Raw genomic sequence first — 23802 nt, 5'->3', positions numbered from 1 at the left:
CTGCAGCCTACCAGGCTCATCTGTTCATGGGATTCTCCAGGTGAGAGTACTAGAGCTCACTAGCAGGACTCTTTTCCAGAGGATTTATCACAGAGCCCCTGAAGGGCGTGGCTGACATGGCAACAGATCCCTGCCACCACCCCTACCCCCCGAAAGAGAAGTCTCAGGATGCCCTGACAAGTGATAAGTGGGAACCTGCCAGATGGGCTAAAGAGGCCTGGATTCTCGAAGGCCATGGAATTGGGGTTTGGACCAAGTTCAACCAGATCTCCTGGAAATGGCAAAGGGCAGGGGCAGTCGGCTAACCTCTGACTACAAATAAAAGATAATAGTTCCTGTTTTTGAAATACTGAATTGTGGGCCCCATGCCATGCATTGTACTTCCATCATTTCATTTAATCCTTATAACCATCCCATAACAATAACAATCACGGCAATAACATTTTTATTGGATTTTACTAGATCCCAGGAACTTTTCTCACCATGTTACATCTTTTGGCTCATTTTTGAGCTTCACAACATTCCTGAGAGGGATGTACTACTATTCCCATTTTACATATGAGGAAACTGAGGCACAGAAAATTTATATAACTTGCCCAAGTTTGCCTAGGAGCTAGGATACGGTTGAAGGACTCTCTGGGCCCCTTACTCCCCTGCCCCCGCCGCCGACCTGAGCTCTTCCTTGCTCCTCATCCTGCCTCCCACAGGCATCAGAGGAGGCGGAAGGGAAGGGCTGCATCACCAGTGCCTTCTGAGGCGACATTGCCCCGCTCTTCCCAGAGGAGCTGTGGGTCCCTGGAGCTGAGGGGCAGAATCAAGTCTGACAAGGTGTAAAGAGTGAAGGTAGTAAGGAAATGACAAAACTTTGTCCTCTCCCCATAGCCCCCGTCCCACACACACTCCCCACTCTCTGTGGCCTGAGGAAATCCAACAGGCCCTTAATGGGCCTTTTCTCCCAGCCCGTCAGCCAGTCGCTTCTCAAAGCATTCACTCCCTGGGGCTGTTGGGAACCTACCTACTGCTCTTCCTTGGGGTCCTGTTCTCCTCTCCAACCCCCACTACATGCCACCCCTAAGGCCAACTCAGAGCCTTCACCAACCCCGTGTGCTGAAGGGGTTGTGCACACTCCCATCTTTGCCCAGATCCTCATCCTGAACGAGGGCAGTGCCCACTTAAAACTCCCCAATGGCTCCCCACTGGGTTAAGAATGCAGCTAGAGCTTGGACCCATGGTACCCACCCTCCTTGCAGTTTGAATTCCAGGTCTGGCTTGTTCCTCCAGCCTCATTTTGGATCCCTCTATATATGCCAACCTCAATCCACATACAGCTGCTCTGTCCCTGAATGGACTTTTCTTTCCATCTAGTATCTTTTTTTTTTTGACCACGCCATGCAGCACACGGGATCTTAGTTTCCCAACCAGGGACTGAACCCATGTTCCCTGCACGGGAAGGCAGACTCTCAACTACGGGACCACCAGGGAAGACCTATCAAGTGCCTTTAAATTTTTATTTATTTTTATTGAAGTATAATTGATTTACAATGTTGTGCCAATCTCTGTTGTATAGCAAAGTGACCCATATATATATATAGATCTTCTTCTCCCATCTAGTGCCTTTGAACATGGTATTCATTTGACCTGGAATACGTTCTAGCTAGTTCTGGCTTAGCTCCAGGGCCACCTCCTCCAGGAAGCCTCCCTTGACCTCCCAGGCTGGATTTGCTGCATCCTCTGTGCTGACCGCACGTTCTTGTAGTTAACTGAAGAGGAGTAGGTTGGAGGGAAGACAGGACTTTGATAGCAGCCCTGAGATTGAGGCTGCCCAGGCCTGGAGTTTCTGAGAAAGGTCTGGACTGGAGACAGACAAAAGCTGAGGACTATGGCAACCCACTCCAGTACTCTCGCCTGGAAAATCCCATGGACGGAGGAGCCTGGTAGGCTGCAGTCCATGGGGTCGCTAAGAGTCGGACACGACTGAGTGACTTCACTTTCACTTTTCACTTTCATGCATTGGAGAAGGAAATGGCAACCCACTCCAGTGTTCTTGCCTGGAGAATTCCAGGGACGGGGGAGCCTGGTGGGCTGCCATCTATGGGGTCGCACAGAGTCGGACACAACTGAAGTGACTTAGCAGTAGCAGCTAGTAGCAGAGATCAAAGACAGAGAGCAAGCTTGTCACAGGAGAACGTGTAGAAGATAGGAGAGCTGAGGTCAGACACTGGGGAACCCCAGCATTAGAGGGCTGATAGCAGAAGAGAATTCCACAAAGGAGACTGAGAAAGAGGAGCTGGAGAGTTAGGTAGAGAAGCAGGAACACAGAGGAAAAAGCTGGCTCCCCGTAAACCACCCCCCAGCACTCATGCCCTGGTGTTGTCCCCCTCCCTTGAATCTGGGTTGGCCCTATGACTTGTTTTTGACAAATGTGATGGAAGCAGTGTCACAGCACTTCCAAGCCTAAGTCGTAAGAGGCATGTAGATGCTTCCAGCATCATTTGAAACTCTCTAGGGAAGTAAACCACCATGTAAGAAGTCAGACTACAGACTGCCTGGAGACTGCCGTGTCGTGAGGAAGCCCAAGCTAGCCATATGAAGTGACCACATAGAGAAAGAAAGAGAGATGTCCAATGGCCTCTGCTATCACCACCATCCCAGCTGAAGCCCAGATATGAGTGAAGAAGCCATCTACGATGGCCAACCCCAGTGACCATTCAGGAAACTCCAGCCCTGCCACTACTGACAGCCACTGCAGATCAGACAGCAAGAGAACTGCCCAGCTGAGCCCAGTCTACCCACAGGACCAAGTGTGGTAATAATAAAACTTTCTAAACCATTAAGTTTATAGATCATTGAAACAGTTGGTAATTCAATACCTGAATAACTCTGTGGCAGGCATTATCATCTCCACTTAAGAGGATGGGGAAATAGGGACTTCCCTGGTGGTCCAGTGGTTAGGACTCCTCGCTTCCACTCCTGGGGGCACAGGTTCCATCCCTGTTCAAGGAACTAAGATCCCACAAGCTGAGAGACTCTGCCTAAGTAAATAAATAAAGACACTGTGCTTGCATGCCTAGGGCAGGGGTCCTTAAGTTTTTTGATAACAGGGATCAGTTTTGTAGGAAGACAATTTTTCCAAGGATGTGGGAGTTGATTCAAGTGCATTCCACTGACTGAGTTTGTTGAGCAGGAGGAGCTCAGGTGGTAATGCAAGTGATGGTGAGTGGCTGTAAACACAGATGGAAGCTTCGCTGGCTTTCCTGCCGCTCACCTCCTGGTGTGCAGCCACGTTCCTAAAGGGTCCATGGTGTAGGAGGTGGGGACCCCTGTTCTAAGGGGAAAAAGAGAGATGGGGAAATAAACCCAGAGAGGATGTGACTTTGTGAGGTTCATGTAGTCTGCTGGAGGCAGCAATTGGGGTTTGAACCCAGACAGGTGTGTCTGATACCCTGCCCTGTGCTCTTTCCACAGCACTTGCTTGGCTGCCTGAGGAGACCAGACCTAGCAGCCAAACCATGTGGCTTTGGCCAAATTCCTGGTGTGACAGGTAATTGCGGTTTTCCTAGGAGCTTCACCTGGGCACCTGCTAGAAACTTGGATTTCTTAAAAAATTAGACACGATTCAGGTAGTCAAATGCACAAATCATTGTGTGCAACGAGGTAGGTTTTTACATGTGACCTCCCTGGTCCAGATACGGAACATTTTTGGCACCCCAGAAATCTCCCTTGTGCCTACCACTAGTCCATGTACCACACCAGGAACCCAGGGGAACCCACTGTTCTGAAGACTGTCTCCATAGTGACGTTTTGCCTGTTCTTGAACTTCTATAAGTGGACTTGTACAACATGGACCTTCTTTGAAAAAAGGTATTTGACTGCGTCAAGTCTTAGAGCAGCATGCAGGATCTTCTGTCTTCATTGCAGCATGTGGGATCTATTTTTTTTTTTTTTAGTTGCAATATGTGGGATCTAGTTCCCTCATCAGGGGTCAAACCTGGGCCCCCTGCTTGGGAGCTTGAAGTCTTAGCCCCTGGACCACTAGGCAAGTTCCAACGTGGGCCTTTTTGTGGCTGTCTTCTTTCACTTAACATCATGTCTGGAAGACTCATTGTGCGGTTGCATGTGGCAGTAATTCTCTCCTATTTCCCTATTGTATTCTAATGTATGAATATGCCACCATTTATTCAATCTACTGTTGACAGGCATGAGTACTGTCTTCAGATTTGGGCTACTATGAGTAAGGTGGACATGAATATTATTGTACTAGTCATTTTGTAGACCTCAGCACTCATTTCTCTTGGGTGTACATGCAGGAGTGGAAATGCAAGGTCACAGGTAGGTGTGCGTTTAACTTTATAAGAAACTGCCAACAGTTCCTCATAGTGCTGGTACCTAGAGTACTCCCACCAGCCCTGTGTGAGAATTCATTTTTCAGATCCTCAAGACACTTGGTATTGTTAGTTCTGTTGATTTGAGCTATTCTAGTGGGGTGGGGTGGGGAGGGATATCTCATTGTTTTTCAACAGCTGAGGTGGGGCACCTGTTCATAGGTTGGCCTGATTTTTTAGTTTGTCTGGGAAGCCCTGCCTGCGGAGAGGGTGGGGTGGGAGGGAGCTGGTGGGGAGGGTGTTGCCACAGCCCAGGTGCCACATGGGCAGCCCGAGTTGGACTGAGAGAGTCACGGAGGCAGGGGATGGGCTAGAATGATGTCCAGGAGGGGCTGGTCTGGGGCAACAGGGCCTGGTGAGGATGGGCAGGGCCCTGGACTCAACTATCTGGTTACTGGGGCTGCCCACGGCATGCTTCTTATCCCATGAGACGGGAAGTCCTGAATCAAGGCAGCACCAAGCCTGGGTGATTTGATGGCTCAGGGATTCTGGTTCTTCTTTCTTTCTGTTCCACCATCTTTAGCATATTAATGAGCTAAAATGGTGGCAACATGGGGACTTCACCCAGCACTGTCCAAAGGTCAGGAGAGAGAGGCCTCCCTTCCTTGTGCCCCTAAGAGTAAGGAAGACCTCTGAGGATGATCTGCTCCATCCCTCCACCCCAGTCAAGACTTTCCTGGGCCATCTCATTGGCTGGAACTATATCCCATGCCCATTCCTAAACCCATCACTACAAGGGAATGGGGCACATTTCCCCCACACCCCACAAGCTTGCTCCCCCATGGGTTCCCTGAACACACTAGGGAGGTTCACAGGGCATTTGCTCATGCTTTCCCCTTGGAATTGGAAAACCTTCCTGATATTTTCATCTTGTTGTTGTTTTTCAGTCCCTCAGTCGAGTCTGACTCTTGTGACTCCATGGACCCATTTTTCCATCTAGAAAAGTCATATTCCAAAACCACCCCCAAAATCCTCTTCCACCTGTGGGCTGGGGGCCTCCCCTGGGTTCCCACAGCCTTCTAGAACCCAACCCTATGTGACCTGTTTTTGTGGCCTCAGTCGGGGGCAGGGCCAGTTCTTGTTCAACTCTACACACCCAGTGCTCAGCACAGAGGTCCCCCAAGGGTTGATGGGAATAGCCGCAGGGGGTGAGGCTGCCTTGTCTTCATCACCTTCGCCACAGCCCTGCAAATTGGACAGCCAGGCTGGACTGATGGCATCTCAGAAAGGGGGCCTCTTCCCAGCCCCAGGTGGGGCCATCCACGATCAACACAACAGCCAACAGAGATGAGGCCCCCAGCGTGGTGGCCTGGGGTGACTGCTTCTACTTCCCCGCCCCTAAGCCTGCCAGGCTGGACAAAACCTCTGGGCACAGCGTCAACATGGGACTGGGATTGAAAAATACTCATTTGATGGAGAAGCAAATTAAGGCTCTTAGAGAGGGGCATGGCTTGACCAAGGTCAGTCATGGGCAAAGCCTCAGGTCCCAGTCCTTCCTCCAAGGCTGGCCCAGTGCTCACTCAGGGCTTCTCAAAATGAGATGCCCCTGATCCCTGGGCGGGGCGTGGGGCGCATGTTAAAGTGCAGATTCTGACTCAGGAGGTCAGGGCGGAGCCTGGACTTGGGGTTTCTCACAAGCTGCTCCTGCTGGCCTGCAAACCCCACGTGGAGCTGCAAAGCCTGGTGGAGAAACCAGATTCTCAACCCCACCCTCAGAAGCCCACATGCTACTCCTTTAGGAAGGGTGGAGTGCTGGAGGGTATGGGTGGTGAAGCCACTTTAAGAAACCCCGACCACAGAGACAGTCTTCTGTATGATGCAGGGAACCCAAAGCTGGTGCTCTGGGACAACCTAGAGGGGTGGGATGGGGAGGAAGGTGGGAGGGGCGTTCAAGAGGGAGGGGACATATGGGATGCCTTTCTCTCTCTCTCTCTCTATATATACCTACGTGGGCTTCCAAGGTAGTGCTAGTAGTAAAGAACCTGCCTGCCAATGCAGGAGATGTAAGAGACAAGGGTTCAATACCTGGATCAAGAAGATCCCCCGGAGGAGGGCATGGCAACCCACTCCAGTATTCTTGCCTACAGAATCCCATGGATGGAGGAGTCTGGCGGACTACATATATAGGATAGATATACCTATATACCCCCATGTACCTATGGCTGATTCATGATGATATATGGCAGAAACCATCACAATATTGTAAAGTACTTATCCTCTAATTAAAAAAAAAAAGAACCCCCAACCTCTGCCACCCACCCTGTGTAGGCCATCCAGGACACCAGAGCTGCCAGAACATTTTATTAAGTTAAGAAGGCTCATGGAGCAGGAGAGAAATGCCTGCACGGGGCGGCTCCCACAGATCCATGCCCAGCACCCCCTCACAGGAGGGGGCAGGGCTGTGGGGACAGCTGCCGGCTCCCTCTGTCCATCTGTCCCTCTGTCCAGAGTCCCAGGGAGTGGGTCCCCCCCAGGGCAGGAAGTAGTTAGTGGGAGGTAGGGTAGGAAGAGGGTGGCCGGCTCCCTGCCTCTCCCACCAAGTCCACCCTGCCACAGCTACTGCCAGGCCTCCGCTACACCCCAGATGGGGAGACAGGCCCAGAAGCCCAAGCAGGTGGCTGGGGACAGAGTGGGGGCTGGTGCTGGAGGCATGTGCCACCAGGAATTGCTTTTTAAAACGTATAAAGTGTTTTTGGGGGAAAAAAAGGAAAAAAAAAATCTATATAAAAATCTCTTCACATATAAAATCCTGAAGAAGGTGCAAGGTAAGACCCAGTGCTAGGGGCGCGCTCAGATACGCAGAAAGTGTACATGTGTATGTGTGTGTGTTGCTATGTGTGTGTATGTGTGTGTGTGCATGTGTGTGGTGGGTGTGAGTGCACGTGGGTGTGAGCCCACAGAGGGTGGGAAGAAAGCTTGGCTTCTGACGTCCGTCCAGCAGAGAAGGAAGGCGATTGGTCCCCTTGGACTGGGGGGTCTGCAGTGGGCTGGACCACGAGGACCTAGAAGACAAGATTGGGGGAGTCTGCTAATTAGAAAAAAAACATGTACCCCAAAGTTCTCAGCAGCACTATTTACAATAGCCAAGACATGGAGGCAATCTAAGTGTCCATCGACAGATGAATGGATAAAGTATACATATATTAATACAATGGAATATTACTCAGCCATAAAAAAGAATAAAATAATGCCATTTGCAGCAACATGGATGTGACTAGAGTTTATCATACTAAGTGGAATAAGTCAGATAGAGAAAGCCAAATATCATATGATATGACTTGTATGTGGAATTTACAAAACAGAGACAGACTCACAGACACAGAAAACAAACTTATGGTTACCAAAGTGGGAAGTAGGGGTGGGGGAGGAATAAATTAGGAGTTTGGGATTAGCAGATATAAACTACCATATATAAAATAGATAAATAATAAAGTCCTACTGTATAGCACAGGAAACTATATTCAATATCTTATAATAAAATATAACAAAAAAATTCTGAAAAAGAACATATCTGTATTTCTATTGGGTTGGCCAAAAAGTTTGTTCATAACACCTTATAGAAAAATGCAAACTTTTTGGCCAACCCAGTATATATAACTGCATCACTCTGCTATACACCAGAAACTAAAATAACATTGCAAACTGTAACACTGTAAATCAACTACATTTCAATTCAATAAACAGAGTAAGGGGATCTGGCTAAGGCCAGGGAAGTGTGACCAGCAGGCCCTTCTAAAGCCTCTCAACCCCAAAGGCTGGGCCAGACCTGCTCCTCTGGGCTTCTCCCCGCGCCTGGCCCACAGGGTGGCCTCTCCCGAGTGCCTTAGGAAGTCCCCAAGGACGTGTTACAAAGAGGAAGCTCCAGGTAGACAGGGCAGGAGGAAAAGCATCATAAAAATATCTCAGAGGGATTTCCCAGGTGGTCCAGTGGCTAAGAGTCTGTGCTCCCAATGGAGGGAGCCTGGGTTCAATCCCTGGTCAGGGAACTAGATCCAACATGCTATAACTAAGACCCAGTGCAACCAAAAAAAAAAAGTCTCAGACCCTGCTAAGTCAGGGACGACTGTGAAACTGAGTGGGACAGAACACGGCCTCCAGTGATGTCTGGGGTGTGAAGCTCAGAGGAAGGAACCTGTGGGCGATTAGCAGACACACCAGCGAGCTGTGCTGCTGGGTCTGATGAGGAGGTAGGCACACCCACACCGGATCTGCCACCCAAGCCAGGCTGATCAGTTAGGGCACTGCCAGCCCTGAGGAGGGGCGTGGATGGTGCAGGGCTGCAGCTGTGGCTCTGTGTTAAGAAGCTTCCACTGTCACATGGCGGGGACAGGGCCGATAATCACAGACTTGAACTGGCTGGCCCACCTCTGAAGGAAACGCGCTCCAGCTCACAGAGCAGCCTCTGGGAGAGTCGGATGGATCCCCGGGATGGCCCCGAGTTGCCAGCGTCACTGTCCCCCCATCCAGATAGGGAAATGGAGGCTGGGAGGAGGAAGTGCCCTGGCTCAGGGGGCAGCGCAGGCTTTCAGGTGCAGATGAGCCTTGAGGTCACACCTCCAGCCTGGCGCCTGTGACGGCCTCCCCCTGCTCGCCCCACAGTGCCCACCCCGTGGGGCCCACCTCTACTCGGCCAGGCTGTTGCGCACAGCCTCCTTCTCCTGCAGGGCAGCCATGGCGAGGCGCAGGTGCTCTTTCAGCTGCTCAATCTCCCGCTCCGACCGCGTCTTGATGTGGTTCAGCTCCACGTACACGTCCTGGTACTTTCCCGAGGTGAAGCGCTTGTCCTGAGGGCCGGGGAGGCATTGTGAGGGCAGGGAGCCCTCCCTCCTGGCCCTGCCCACCTGCCGGCACAAACAGCCAGGCCCCTCCAAGGCCCCCGGTTGGTTTTCTCCCTCTAGGTGGCCTCCCCAGAAGGTTCCCCTGCTCCACCCAGTGACACAGGTTTCAGCATCATTTTCATCCCATTTAAGATGAGAGCCGAGGCTCAGGGTGGTGAAGCTTCTGTCCGAGGCCACACACGCAAGTGAGTGGCTGGGAGGGCAGGTCAGCCCGGCCCAGGGTTTGGGCCCCTTCCAGGAGTCTCCCAGAACCACCAACACACAGAGAGTTGTCAAAGACACATGGACACGGCACCAAGGGTGGGTCAGATTGGGCCCCAAATCTCAGTCCCCCAGCTCCCAGAAACACAGGTTTCTGGGAACGCATACTCCACACTGGAATGCATACTCCACAAGGACAGGGATTTTGGTCTGGTCCACAGCAAGTCACCCAGTACCCAGTAGTGCTGAGCACATAGTAGGTATTCAATAAATATTTTCTGATTAAATACTGGGTTGGCCAAAAAGTTCATTCAGGTCCCTTCCATAAGATGTTATGGGAAAACCCAAAAGAACTTTTGGGCCAACCCAATAAAAACAAGGGTGGCCTGGAGCAAATCACTTACCCTTTCTTAGCCTCAGTTTCTTTGTCTGTAAATGGGAATACTGACCCCTACATGGGGGAGGCACAGGGAGGGCCTGATGAGGCCAGGAGTGGCCGACACAGAACAGGTGATCACAGGATGAGGGCACAGCTGGATCCAGGGGCTCCCCACCCCTCTGGCACCTCAGCTGGCCAGGACTCACCTTCTGCATCATCTGGAGCTCATCTCGGAGGCACTGCACCTCCTTCTTCAGATACTGCAGCTCGTTCTCCTTCACTCGCAGCAGCACCTGAGGTCACAGGTTCCAGGCTGATCTGGGGCCAGAGTCCAGAGCTACCCTGGCCCACCACACCCCAAAGCCTGACTTCTCTCTGCTTTGGGCCCCTAGAAGGCAGCTAACCTGCACCAGGGTCCCTGGGGGAAGACTTGTCCAGGAAGCCCTCTCTGATTTCTCCTTGCTCTCTCAGCCCATCTGTACCATGTGAGTGGATATCTTATGGTCACCCCTGCTGTGGTCAGAACACAGCACCAGGCCCTCAACTTGAGGGCAAAGATCATGGAAAGAAGCCACAGTATGGCCCTACTGTGAGCCAGAGAGGGCTGGGCTTCCTCATTAACACCTCCCCAAACCTTGATGAGCAGGTACTGCTATTTTGACCTGACCGAGAAGGAGACAGGTTCAGCAGGGTGAGGGAGACTTAAAAGCTTAAGGCTTTGGAGCCAGGCTGCCTGGTTCAAATCCCAGCTCCCACACTGACAAGCCATGTGACCCTGGGCACATGGTACTTGACCTTCCTGTGTCTCAGTTTCCTCAACTGTAAAATGGGGAGAGCAACAGCATCTTTTTCATAAAACTGCTAGAAGCTTCAATGATTTAGCAGATACAAGGGCTTATAGAAATGCCAGGCAGAGAGTAAAGCTGTGTACAAATTTTTGTTAAATACAACCAAAGACAAGGGTGATCCTGGGATCACATATACATTTTCTCATTCTGGCTTCTCTCAGTAAGGGAGGGGCTAGCTCCGTTTTACAAATGAGCCACTAGGACTAAGAAAGGTGAGGTGACTTGCCACGGTCACACAGCAGGTAGGTGATAGGACTCAGGTGGAGAGCTTTCACCCAGCTGACCCAGGAGTGCTGGGTGCACAGCAGGCCTCCTTCCGAGCTGCCCTGTCCTCTCCCCAGGACAGACCCAGCCTGTCCGGGTACCCTCCCCAGGCCCAGGCCCCACGCCCCAGCTAGGAGGCCTGGCACAGGGTGGGGGGATGTGGGCACACCTCCAGCTCACAGGAGCTCCGCTCGCTGCTGCGACCACAGCCGTTGCCCGTCCCCTGAGAGGCGATGAAACTGCGCAGCCGGTCAATCTCCTCGGACAGGCGGGTGTGCAGCTCCTGGGAGGGGTGGGGGATGGTCAGTGTGGGGGGGCCAGGATGCCCACGCCCCACCCCCACCCCCGGGGGCCAAGGCCCACCTGGTTGTGGCGCAGCAGCTCCTGGCCCTCCTGTTGGCAGCGCCGCAGCGTGTGCTCACGCTCCTCGGCCTGCCGCGTCAGGGCCCCAATCTCCAGGCACTTCTGCGAGTACTGCTCTGATAGCACCTGCAGCTCCCGCTTCAGCGCCTCCACGTCTGACCTGCCAGGGTAGAGTCAGGGAGGATGGCCCGGGTTCTCCGGCCCTTGGCCAAGCCGGGTCAGGTCATGCAGACTTGAAGCCACTCAGGACTTCTGATTCTTGCCCTAGTTTTGCCTTCAGCCCACTGTGGGGCTGTGAACTGGTGTGTCAGCCTCTCCGGGTTGTAGATGCCTCCTCTGTGAGGGGGGTGGGTTGGAGAAGCCCATCTCTTAACGCCTCTATAGCCCCAGCATTCCAGAGCTGTGCTCTGACAGGGAAGGACACCTACCGGCTTCTATTGTAGCCCCACTCTGTGTGTGTGCATTAGTCACTCAGTCGTGTGCGACTCCTGGCGACCCCATAGACTGTAGCCTGCAGGGCTCCTCTGTCCATGGGATTCTCCAGGCAAGAATACTGGAATGGGCTGCCATGCCCTCCCCCAGGGGATCTCCCTGACCCAAGAACTGAACACGGGTCTCCAGCATTGCAAGCAGATTCTTTACTATCTGAGCCACTAGGGAAGACCCTAAGCCAAGCTCTAGGGGACACTAAAGAGGGGAAGGGAGAGTGGAGACTGAGACTGGATAGACAAGAAGGGGCCTGAGAACAGTTGTGTGCACTGGTGTGGGGGGTCCTACCGCTTCTGTTCCCTACGCCACATGACTGGAACAGGAATTTCTGCTGGGGGCAAACTAACATGGTCCCCTGCCCAGGGGTCTCAGCACAGGTCCCTCACTCATAACCAGCAGAGTGGACAGCTGGGCCCCCTGGCTCAGAGGGAGGCCCTGCCCCCAGGCTGCAGGGCCCCATCACCCTCTTACTGGTGCTGCTTCCGGAGGCCATCTGGACCTTGCTGGAGAGTCCGTGTCTTATTCAGCTCCCGGCTCAGCTCCTCCTGGTAGGCTTTCTTCATGGCTTCAATGGCTGGAAGCAGGGCAGAGAGGTAGAAGGGAGATTGGGGAGGGGTCAGGAGCAACAAGTTCCACTTCCCCTAGGACTCCGCGTGGAGACAGGAGCAGAGAGTGATAAGCAAAGAGTGCTGGGCTGGGCTGTGTCATGGACTGAGTGGCTCTGGGTAAGCTGCTCAAACTCTCTGAGCCTGTCTACCACAGGAGGATGACAGAACCTGTCTGAAGGACTCTGCTGGGGAGACACTTCAGTGTCTGACCACCAGTACCTCTTGTTATTCATGATTTCTGGATAGGACTACACACAGTCCTCCCTGCAGAGCCTGGAAGGTTCTTTAACAAGGTCCATCTGCCTGGCCCAGCCAAATAGTCTAGAACACTGGCTCTGTGGCCGGTACAAATTTGTGTGATTTTGTGCAAGGGACCTAACCCCTCTGTGCCTTGAATCCTTATCTATAAAACAAGGTTAACAAAAAACGCCTTTCCTCATGGGTTACTGGGAGATGTGCGTAGAGCATGCAGAATAGAACAATGCCTGGCACAGAGGCAGTACTCAGACACTGGCCCCCACTGGTTTATTTTCAGTCTGCAAGCCCCCAAGGACTGAGTCTCTTTCCACACTCACACAGTGCTGTTGTGAGGATTAAACAAGTCCTCATTCATAGTCTTATCCATAATTCCAAAATCCAAAAGCTCTGAACACTGCAAGTGTTTCATAATTCTTTTGGTGCAATCCCCAACCTGAACAGATTCAAGGCTATTTCTGGTCATTATTATCCCACTTAAGAGCAACACAGAAATTTCACTGCAAAATCTTAGTGCTAGATTTCAAGGTGAAACCCAGACCCTGCTGGGGGAGGATATCCTGGGTTATCTTCCTAAAATGCAAAACACACTGACCCCAGGGTTTGGGACGAGGGGCCCTCAGTTTGAGTTCTTGAACGCTGGCAGGTGGCAAGTTCCAAATCACATGACCTCTTTCATCATTTCTATTATTCTGCAAACCCCATGGAAGTGTCTAGGATGTGCCAGACACACACAGCAGGTCTGCAGGGGACAGAGAGGGAAAGCTGGCCAGAATCTTGGGTATACCTGTTCCTGACTTGGAAGAGCAGAGGGAAGGGTTTAGAGCATGGCTTTGTAGTCAGAGTGCTCTGTGCTCCAGCTCCATCTTCTGATACCTCCAAGCTATGTCATCTGGGATAAGTTGCTAACTTCTGAGCCCCAGCTTCCTCATGTGTGAAATGGGTTCACTCCCTGGGGCACTGCAAGGACTAAGGTTGCTCGTGTGTGTAACAGGGTTTGGTTAAATGCCGACGACACCTTGCCTTGCTCTCCCCTGGGTCCAGCCTACTGGCCCCAGCCCACTGGCCCAGTGAGACGGCGCTCATAGAAGAGCAGGGTCTGCGGCTGACCAGTCTCTCCCCAGCACATGGCACGGATTTTTGGCTGTGGAAAACAAACACACACTGCAGCTCAGTGTGTGTGTGTATGTGGCTTGACGTGGGCCTCCCAGTAGCCACAGGCCCCTGAGGAGAAGACTCTAACCCTAACCCATGGTCTGTGTGTAGGGGGAAATCAATTATTGCCTTGGTTTCCCCTTTGCAAGTAGGGTTAGAGGCCATATCTAGGGGCTCCTGACCCCTCACCCCAAGTTTGGCACCAGACCTTCATCTCTTATTTAAAGACCTCCAGTCAAGAGGAGCCACAGCCTGGAGGCTCATGGGGCCGGGCCCTGCTGTGCCGTTCCTGCCCAGGGTCCTCACCCGAGGCTGTGGCCGCTGTCTCCTCAGCCAGGAGCCATTCCTTCTCCTGCTGCAGCCGCTGCAGCTCCCGTTCGTGGTGCCGCTGTAGCTCCTGCATCACCTGCTGGTGCGAAGACTCCATCTCTGCCAGGCTGCGCTCGCATGCCTCCTGCAGGTGGGAGGCCAGGACATCACGGGGCTGCCCCCATGGCCCAGGTAGTGCCCCTTTCCCAGCCTGAGGCAAGAAGCCTCGGGGGCAGGCCTGCCCTGGTCCAGGCTTCACCACCTCTCCCTCAAGACCCTGGCATCATCAGCCTGTATCTGCCCCTGCTCCCCGCCACCCACAACCCCCAGCCTGTCATTCTGCTTCAAACCCTTCTGGGCTTCCCATCCTGCAGAGCAAGTCCCTGCTCCAGTGTCTGCCAACCCTGATGGTCTCAACCTAAGTCCTCCCCAACCAAGGAACATCATAGTTACTTAAAAAAGAAAAAAAACAAAACAGCTCATGGCATGTTCACACCTCTGAGCTTTAGCTCATGTTATTCCCACTGCCTGGAACTTTCTTTTACAACTTTCTCTTCCCGGGTAATCCACTTGGCCTGCAGCCCGGCTTAAATATCCTCCGAGCTCTGACTCTGGTCAGCCTCTCCCCTGTTTTTAAAGGCTCTGCTTCTGCCAGATTATAAATCCCCACCCCCCACCCCCACCAAACAAAGAAGATCTGATACAGTTCAGAGTCCCTGGGGTCTAGGCCAGGCCTGACTTGTGGCAGATGCTGAGTAAGCAAACTGAAATTGATGACTTAGCACAAAATGGGGCTGTGCAGACAAGACCGGCAAGTTTTTAAATGACTGATAATACCCACTGCTGGGAGAGTCAGCTGCAACCGGGTGTGTGAAGGGCAGTTTGGTGGTGTCATCAAATTTTAATGACCCTTTAACCTGGCAGGTCCACTCCTAGGAATGACCCCACAGAAAGTCACGCATGTACAAAGACTCTTAGACAAGGGTATCGCCTGCGGCCAGGTTGGTAACAGGTGAAAAATGGAAACAAGGTAAGTACCTAACAGGAAAGCCCTTAAATAAGTTATGGGATTGCACTTTACAAAGGATCTGGGCAGCTGTTAAAAGACAGAGCTGCCCACGCAGACTGCTGTGGAAAGGTGTCTCGAAAGTTAGGTCATGAAAGCTGGTTTCTGATGATACACGTGGTGTGACCCCATTCACGGACCAAAAACACTTAAGAGCTGTAGGTCTGAGTACCTGTGCATAAGGCCACAGAAAAAGGTATAGAAGGCTACCCTGGAAAGTAGAGTGGATGACCCTCCGAAGATGTCCACGCCCTACTCCGAGAACCAGCGAATGTGTTACCTTACACGGCCCAGGAGACTAGTGATTGCTAATCAGCTGACCTTAAAATAGGGAGATTATCCTAGATTATCCTCTGGGCCGAAAGTAATCACAGGGTCCTTGGATGTGGAAGAGGAGGCAGGAGAGCAGGGAGAGGGAGAGGGGACTAAGGCAGGAGCCCAGTGGGAAGAGAGAAGGACCGGACTCTCCTGCACAAGTTCTGAAGATGATGGAAGGGACCATGAGCCAAGGAATGCAGGCGACTGCTGGACACTAGAAAAGGTGAGGAGATGGAGCCTCCCCAGAGCCTATGGAAAGGAACGAGATCCCATGGATGTCTGGATTTTATTAATAGCCTGGGGAGACCCACGTTAGACTTCTACTCTACAGAACTGTGAGATGATTAATTGTGTTACTTATGTTTCTGGCAATTCATCACAGCTGCAACAGAAAACTATACAGATATGCTTAGAAGGTAACCAAGGTAACCCCTGGGGCTGGAAGCAGGTAGGGGGAGGAGAGTTCACACATTTGTTTCTAACATTTTGATTTGTTTGAAATTATTTTTGAAAATGTAAGCAAATTTCTTACATGATTAATATATGTTTAAGATCATTCAAAAGGGAAGGGGAAAAGCCAAGGGAGAAACAGGAGGCACAGATAAGAGACCCGATGCAGATAAGAGGCTGAGTCCTCCCCCAAGGCACAGGGCACCTCACGGCTGGGGACGGAGGATGACCCCCACCACACCAGCAGCCACATCTGGGGGGCTGCATGGGCCAGTCTGGGGAAGGACAAGGGCCAGGTCTCCAGGATCCAGGTGTTCCGAGCTGTGGGTAGGGGACACCTGTCTCACTGAGCCTCTGTGTGTCCCCTCAGGTGGGGCAATGGAACATGGCCCTGGGAGTTCCACAGACTGGGTCCTAGTCCTGGCTGTACCACGGAGTGAACCCGAACAAGCCTGTTCCCCTCTTTCAGCCTCAATCTCCTCATCTGTAATACAGACCCCATAAGACCAACTCTCAAGGCTCCCTGAGCTAAGTCAGCGTTCACTGTAGAGACCACCCACCTGTAGAGACAGGAGCCTAAAGGAGATGGGATTGCTGTTCTTAAAGAGCCCCATCAGGCCAGCAGACCTGGCAGTCAATACGGCGTCCAGAGGCTGATGTCAGGAGGTGGGCACTAGCCCATGAGGAGGGGCTCCTAGAAGGCCAGGCGCTGCTCCCTCTGACCTGCCTTTCTGAGGGCCCAAGTGTGATGGCTGCCACCACTGATGTGGATCAAAGTAGGTAAAGTGCCCGTGGCCGCTACTGCAGTAGGCACTGAAGCCCCAGGCCCCCTGGCTGCTGTCCTGCAGTAGCAAACCCCACAAGCTGGAAGGGGGGCACCCCCTTGGCCTGAGATATCAGGCTTGGGAATCCCTGCCCTGCTGTCACCTCACTAGGGTCCACTGACTCTCCAGCTGCCTCCCCTGGGGCCTGAGGGGACACAGACGGTTCAGCTCCTCTTTTTGGGTACCCTCCCCTACCCCGTCTTGGGCTGTTTCCCCATTATGCCCTTCTCACCCCCCATTCCACCTGCTACCCCTGCCCATCCCAATCTAACAGGATGAAACACTGACAGCCTTGGGGAGCCCAGCGGGCGCCTGGGGACCAGGAAGCCAGGACTGCAGACACAAGTCTGCTGCCAGCTTGGAGGACTCGCCTCCTCTCTGGGTCTCCGTTTCCCCATCTGTACCCTGAGAAGTCAGAGCAGTGCTTTTCCAGCTTTGTTTTAGTGACAGAAACCTTCCTGCAAGGGAAATTAATGCAGGTTCTAATAGTCAAAGACAGTGCTGCTCCAGGGCCAACAACTGTGGATGGACCCACCCAAAAAAGGCAGCCTCTGGGGTGTCCAAGGGGTCCACCAAGCTCAGTCTGAAGCCCTCTGGGGTGGGTAGGGGGCATCTCTGAGGTGCCTGGAGGCCTCAGGTGGTGGTGCTGGCCCCTCTATCTAGAGATGCCCCACCTTCCTCTGGCCTCGAGGGAGCCCTAACAATAACTGGGCCCTCCCTTTCCCCTTCCCCACATCAGGTGATCCCCAGGCTCACCCTCCACAATACACCCCCAACTCCCCTCAGCCCTGGTCTCCCTTCAGCTGAATGTTCCAGAACCACTCAGCCCCAGATGGCCCCTGGCCTTGCACGGTGGCCCCAGCTTCTGGCCAGCTCCCCTCTGCCTTCCTCGAGGCAGTGGGCCAGCCTGAAGCTCCCCTCCCCACCCCCACCCACTTCCCTCCCCCCTCCTTCAGCAGCGTCCTAGCTCCTAGTGCTAGGACTCCCTGCATACTAACCCCACCTTCCTGATGTCGCGTCCCAGACCCCAAACCTCCTGAGGTGTGTGGGTCGCGATCCCAGCTTCTCACCTCGGCAGTGGGCGTCTCCTTGATGAATACCCAGCGGCAACCCCCTCCTGCCTCAGCCCCCGCTCCCACCCCCAGCTCCAGGAACACTTCCTGAGAGCCCCACGCTCCCTCGGAATCTCTAGAAGGCCTCCCTGCCCAGAGCCTGGGACCCCAGCCGTCTTTTTTTTTTTTTGCTTCAGACAAGGGTGTGCTATCTGGGGAACAGCAATTGTCAAATTTTTAGGAATTCTGTGGTGCAGCTATTTAGCATAGCTGTTATCGGAAATTATAATTAGTTGCATTAAAAACAAGGCTGAGGGACTTCCCTGGCAGTCCAGGGAATCTGCCTTCCAATGCAGGGAACACAGGTTTGGTCCCTGGTAGGGGAACTAAGATCCTACATGCTGAGGGACAGCTAAGCTGTACGTTCCAACAAGAGAGAAGCCGGCACACAGCAGTGAAGAGGCTGAAAGCAGCAACTAACACCCAGTGCAGACAAAACCAAGTAAGTGTTAAAAAACAAAGCTGATACTCAAGATTCATTACCTCCTAATTATGTCACTGCATTTTATTATTAGCTATGCTCTGAGGTTATTTACATGTCCTGTATCTGCAGGGTGGAAATGCCACATGATGCTCGGTACAGTTTCCCAACTCTGTTCAGGGACATCAGCCATAGCAGGAATATTTACACCATGGAAACTGGTAAACATTACAAATCAGAGCTTGATTTACTGTTTTGTTGATTGTCCAGACTTAACCAAATGATGAGAAAAAGCTATTAACGCTCACAGTACAGATTAAACTTCAAAATGTGCACTAGCTCAGACTGCTACATTGTACACAGAACAAAACCCCAAGAAATGTCCTCAAAAGAATACTTTCAAATAGTCTCAACAGTAAAGTATCTTTCAGTTCAGCAAAGAAGTTGCTCATGACATTGACCAAGTAAAGTTTAGGCATATATCTGGCTGTCATACTCATTCACACACAAAAAAATGCCAACCAACATTCATGTTAGAACGACACTCATTTGTCAGTTTGCTGTGGATACGAGCATTTGGAGAAATCAACAACAGTACTCTGAGAAAAATCAATTTGCAATATGGAATTCACAATAGAAGCATGACGTATTTTTTATTTGTAAGTTGCACACTAAACATGCTCTGTATCAGTAAAATTTACAATAAACATATATAAGTGTGTCAGTGTGTACACGCACACGTATTTTTTTCTGGAGAACTAGTTGTCCCGGACATGACAATCAAAAGTGTCTCTGGACACGGCCAAAATGTCCCCAGGGGAACAAAATCAACCCTTGTTGAGTCGCTGTCCTAGGCAGGCTGTGCGTCCCCCGAGGGCCACTGGAGGCACTCATGTCCTGTAGACCACCTTGCTCAGGGCCTCCGCCCGGCAGGATTTTCCAGTGTTTAGGGAGCGACTCCCAGGGGCCTAGCCTTCCCTGGTGGCTCAGTTGGTAAAGAATCCGCCTGCAATGTGGAAGACCTGGGTTCGATCCCTGGGTTGGGAAGATCCCCTGGAGAAGGGAATGGCTACCCACTAAAGTATTCTGGCCTAGAGAATTCCATGGACTGGATAGTCCATAGGGTCGCAAAGAGTCAGACACAACTGAGTGACTTTAACTTTCCCAGGAGCCTGCCCCCTGGGGGTCCCATGCTCCATCAGGCCCCTCTTCCCCAGAGCAGTACAGAGGAAGGGAGTCTAAGTACAAAAGGTCAAGTGGGGGCTCACGCATGGGCTCTGCAGTCAGCTGGACCCAAGTTCAAATCCCACCTCTGACATCTGCAGGCCAGTTGACCTCAGGCAAGTCACATACCCTCTTATAGCTCAGTGGCCTTGTCTGCAAAATGGGCACAGTCCTCACGTCCACCCTCTGGGGAGATTAAGTGAGATGGTGCACATCAAAGGCCTCACCCGGGTTCCACTCTGGTATAGGAAGGGCCCCCAGAATATCAGCTGTTTTCTCAAAACACGGCAACCAGAAACCCATCCCCAACCCCCAACACAACCGCTCCATGGCCTTACCTGTGAGATGTAGCCGGGGGGTATGTGGCCGTCCTCCTGGGACTTGGGTGCACCCTGAGGAGCCTCCCCTTGGAGACGCCATGCCTCCAGTTGGGCACGAAGGGACTGGACCTACGGGGATGGGGGGAGGCAAGGTCAGTGAGGGTCTTAAAAGGGGAATGGAGCTGGCGGGATGAAGTGGCCCTGGTGTGGACACACGGGCAAGGGGGACGTTCCAGGTGCTTCCTGGATGGCCAGGTCAGGGACCCAGGAGAGCGCTGGCCCAGAGAAGAAGGCTTAACAGGGTTGGGAGCAAGATACCACAGTCACGGATATTTACCTATTATACAGGTGGGAGGAAACTTCTTGGAGCCTCAGTTTCCCATCAGAGAAACAGTGAGGCGGTCTACCCTATGGGACCATGAAACGGCCATGTGACCAGGTGAGGACTGCATGAGCCAATGTAAGTAAGGAGGGCCTAGTACAAGGCTTGGCATGCAGAAGGTGCTCAATAAACGGTCGCTCCCTTCTCTTCCCCCTTCCCTTCTCTGGGATTGCTGAGGACAGAACAAAGATGGGGAAAAACAAACAAAAACAAAAGATCCCCAAGGTCCAGGAAAGAAGTCCAGTTTACAAGGCATCTGGTGTCATGGCTCAGGGGTGAACTCCCCAGTCCCCGTAGGTATGCAAGAACTAACGCTACAGCATGAGTGCAGGGATGTTAAGGGCGCTGGTGGGGTGAGGAGGCTCCCAGAGGCCAGCCGTGCCCGCCTACCTCCTTCTCCAGCGCCTCGTGGCTGTCGCTCGGGGCCCCCCGGCGCTCCCCGCGGCCTTGGTTGAGCAGGGCAGTAAGAGGCACCCGCTTGTTCTCCCGAAGGGGCAGCTTCTCCAGCTCCTGCCACTTCTTCTCAATCTCCTCGCTGAGCCGGCTCTGCTGGTCCTCGGTCAGGGGGGCGCCCAGGACCCGGCGCGGACCCTCACCTGCCGGTGTCTCCGTGGCCCGGCTGTCCGTGGCCTCGAACCACTTGCGTCGCTCCTCGGAGCGTTGGGCCAGGTCCCGCTCCAGCTCCTCCTGCTTGGCTGGGCGGTCGAGGGTGCGGGCTGGGGTGCGGGCCCGCTGTGGGGAGCCCTGAGTCAGCGGGGAGAGCTCCACGTAGTCCAGCAACTGCCGCTGCCCGTCTGCCTTCCGGGGGCCACCCCGGCTGATGACCTCAGAGCCCACCCGCTGCTCCCCTGCCTTCAGGGAGCCCTTTGGGGTGCCGTAGCTGTGCAGCGTGTTCTCCTTGTTGCAGTCCGAGAGCCTAGGGGGCCAGCAGAGCCACGTCAGGTGGGACCTGGCCTGCTTGGTCCCAAAACAAGCACTTCTGGAGTGTGACCCGCGCGTCGGGGCCTGGGGACAGACCCCAGTGGAGGAAGCAGGTTAGAACTACCGCTCCCTCATTAACAGATCCTGGGAACCATCCCAGCTCGGCCACTTCCAGGGAACCTGGCCGCCCTCTCTAAGCCTCAGTCATCTCACCTGTAATATGGGACAACAATGCCTCTTACAGGAGGGACGTGAGGACTAGATGAGTGAATGTGTGCAAGGCCTTTGTGAATGGTGATGGCAGCATCAGCGTTAAGGGTGTGGTGGGAGACAAGGCCCTGGGTTCAAGAGGCTCAGTGGAATAGGGGAGATGCCCAGGGGCACTGCAGGTGAGGTGAACAGTGGCCTCTGGCTACACAGGCACAAACTGTGGAGACACATAACAACTTCTTCTATAACAACACTTTTTCCATAGCAACACTGGGTACGTGGTCACCTGGCCAGAAACTAAAGTGTCCCTTGCCGCTACAAGTGTCCATGTGACCACTCTGCCCAGTGCAAGTGAGAGGCGGCACCCTTCAAAGGACCAGGTGTGCCCTGGCCTGGCTCCTGGCTTGGACCTGTGAGAATGTGAGCAGTGTTCTGGCCCAGAGTCAAGGCTGGGGGCTAGGGGCTGCACAGCCGCCCCACCAGGTCTGGGCTGGAGTGAGAAATAAACCTCTCCCTTGCATGAACCTGTGTTTGGGGTTTCTTTGCTATAGCAGTGAAGCCTATACAGCAAACCATAGTCCAGCTGCACAGTGGGCAAGAGTTTATAAAGCGCCTCTGTGCATATCCTCACACGACACCTGGCGTGACAGGTGAGGAATCTGAATCTCAGTCCAGACAGCAACTGGCCTAAGGTTGCCAGCCAGGGTGTGGCTGGGCAGGCAGACACACACTCCGTGCCCCCTCAATACCAAGCTTCAGTTTCTGCTGCCCAACAGCCAGAGTTTTGACCCTCAGAGACATCTGGGCTTTTTGTTTGTTTGTTTAAAAAGATGCTTACTTAAATTTATATTTATTTACTTTTTGGGTGTGCTGCGTGGCATGGGAGACTTTTAGCTCCCTCACCAGGGATAGAACCCATGCCCCCCTGCAGTGGAAGCACAGAGTCCTAACCACTGGACTGCCAGGCAAGTCCCACATCTGGGGTTTATACTGTGTGGGGGCTCTACCACCAGGTCACTCAACCCTCCCGCCCCTCTCCCCACAGCGACCTCCACAGGGAGTGAGTCCCCCACCCAGACTAAGTAGCCATCCCCTCTCCCTGACACAGGCTCAGACACAGCCCCCTAGGCACACAGACAATCAGCCACCTCACGGGCCCTTTGACTCAGCGGCACTTCTCCAAAGAGCCGAGGCCTCTCCCCACCCTTTCAGGGTGGGATGAGTCAACCTCCAAAGCTCAAGGTATTTCTGGATGAGTGCCACAGATACCCACTGCCCCCTCCCCCACCTCCCTATTTTGTTGGCAGAGAAACTGAGGCCCAGGGCCCTCAGGCGAGCACTGGACACCCATTCAGGATGCAGGGCTGGGGGGATGGTAAGCGCCTCCCCGAAGTCCCCAGTCCAGCCCAGCACATACTTGGTGACATCTGGGGCTGAGGTGGGACGCACAGTCTTCCTCAGAGCCTCGATCCAGTTCCTCCGGATGCCCGAGGTCATGGCCGACAAGGTATAGACAGCGTCTTTGGTCTGCAAGTCCACCCCACAGGTAGGTTGCCACCTGGCCAGCTTCCTTGCTCCTTCCCCACTCTGGGCCCCGGGGAGGTGCCCTTCCCTCCTCTTGAGCCTGGAGGTGAGCAGAGGATGCACACCCTCTCCTCCTAGCCTTGGAAGAGCCCCATCCCCTCCACAGTCTCTCCAACATTCGAATCGGCTTGCCAGTGATTCCTGGGATTGCCCCAGACAAGCTCGGTGTTGGCAGCAGAGCTTCTCGCTGGCTCTGAGGACAAGGTCTCTGGGGAAATGAGTGATGGGAGCCAGTCTGGTGAGCCACACTCCACCCCCACGCCTCCTCTGGGGGCCCTCCAGGGATACCGCCCGCAGCAGCCCGCAGGCTCACATGGATCTGGAAGCCATAGTTGCGCTGCACCGCGTACTCGGTGACGTCCGTGCAGGAGCGCAGGTCGATCTCGCCGTCCAGCTCATCCGCCTGCAGCAGGAGGGCTCATGATGGTCCATGGACTCCAGGGATCCCTCCCTGAACCCCCTGACCCCCTACCAGGGGGCCCCTGGAACCTGATGGGGGAAGGAGCCCTCCCACTTCATTGTCTCACCTCCTCAGCGGTGGAATCCCGGTAGTACTTGAGGCTTGAGTCGGTCAACACAAACCAGTGCTTCTTCCACTGCGAAGGAGAGATGGCCGTGAGTAAGGGTCGGGGGCATGGAATGAGTGTGTGTTTGTGCATCATTCCACAGGCATCTTGGGTGCTTCCAGGTCAACTGTTCGGCTTGCAGCAGGTGCCCGGCACCCTCACCAGCTGGGCTGAGGGGTGGGGGTCAGGGGACAGTGCAGAGTCACAAAATCCACATTTGTAGTTAGCTCCTCCATTCCCTCTCTGAGCCTCGGGAGCAGCATCTGTGAAATGGGTTGGCTTCTCTTCACTAACTACACCCTCCCTTTCTTTC

The 23802-nt window shown here is 53.4% G+C and overlaps 1 protein-coding gene and 1 non-coding gene across 8 annotated transcripts in view; both read right to left on the bottom strand.

Annotated features, from left to right (window-relative positions):
* Positions 1–6668: 6668 nt before the first annotated feature.
* Positions 6669–23802, bottom strand: part of TRIOBP (TRIO and F-actin binding protein) — a 61018-nt gene continuing 43884 nt past the window's right edge. For 4 of the 7 annotated variants that reach the window (XM_059886304.1, XM_024991625.2, XM_059886302.1 and 1 more), the window contains 12 exons: positions 23451–23519; positions 23237–23326; positions 22757–22866; positions 20599–21124; positions 19845–19955; positions 14089–14236; positions 12236–12338; positions 11276–11435; positions 11082–11195; positions 10007–10093; positions 9003–9166; positions 6671–7384 (listed from right to left, as the gene is read on the bottom strand). In XM_059886304.1, coding sequence (XP_059742287.1) covers positions 9005–9166; positions 10007–10093; positions 11082–11195; positions 11276–11435; positions 12236–12338; positions 14089–14236; positions 19845–19955; positions 20599–21124; positions 22757–22866; positions 23237–23326; positions 23451–23519 — 1680 coding nt within the window. In that variant the 3' untranslated portion in view covers positions 6671–7384; positions 9003–9004. Of the gene's footprint in view, positions 7385–9002; positions 9167–10006; positions 10094–11081; positions 11196–11275; positions 11436–12235; positions 12339–14088; positions 14237–18336; positions 19289–19315; positions 19693–19844; positions 19956–20598; positions 21125–22756; positions 22867–23236; positions 23327–23450; positions 23520–23802 lie in introns of those variants that run through there. The other 3 variants (NM_001206444.1, XM_059886305.1, XM_059886307.1) reach the window with 3 other exon arrangements.
* MIR2285CA (microRNA mir-2285ca) lies at positions 9721–9780 on the bottom strand. The gene has a single exon (NR_162319.1). It is a non-coding gene; the product is annotated as a microRNA mir-2285ca (primary transcript).

The sequence above is a fragment of the Bos taurus genome, chromosome 5 (genome assembly GCF_002263795.3).
Source record: "Bos taurus isolate L1 Dominette 01449 registration number 42190680 breed Hereford chromosome 5, ARS-UCD2.0, whole genome shotgun sequence".
Lineage (NCBI taxonomy): Eukaryota > Metazoa > Chordata > Mammalia > Artiodactyla > Bovidae > Bos > Bos taurus.
The sequence above is the reverse complement of the archived record's forward strand: the minus strand, read 5'-3'. Positions and strand labels throughout refer to the sequence as shown.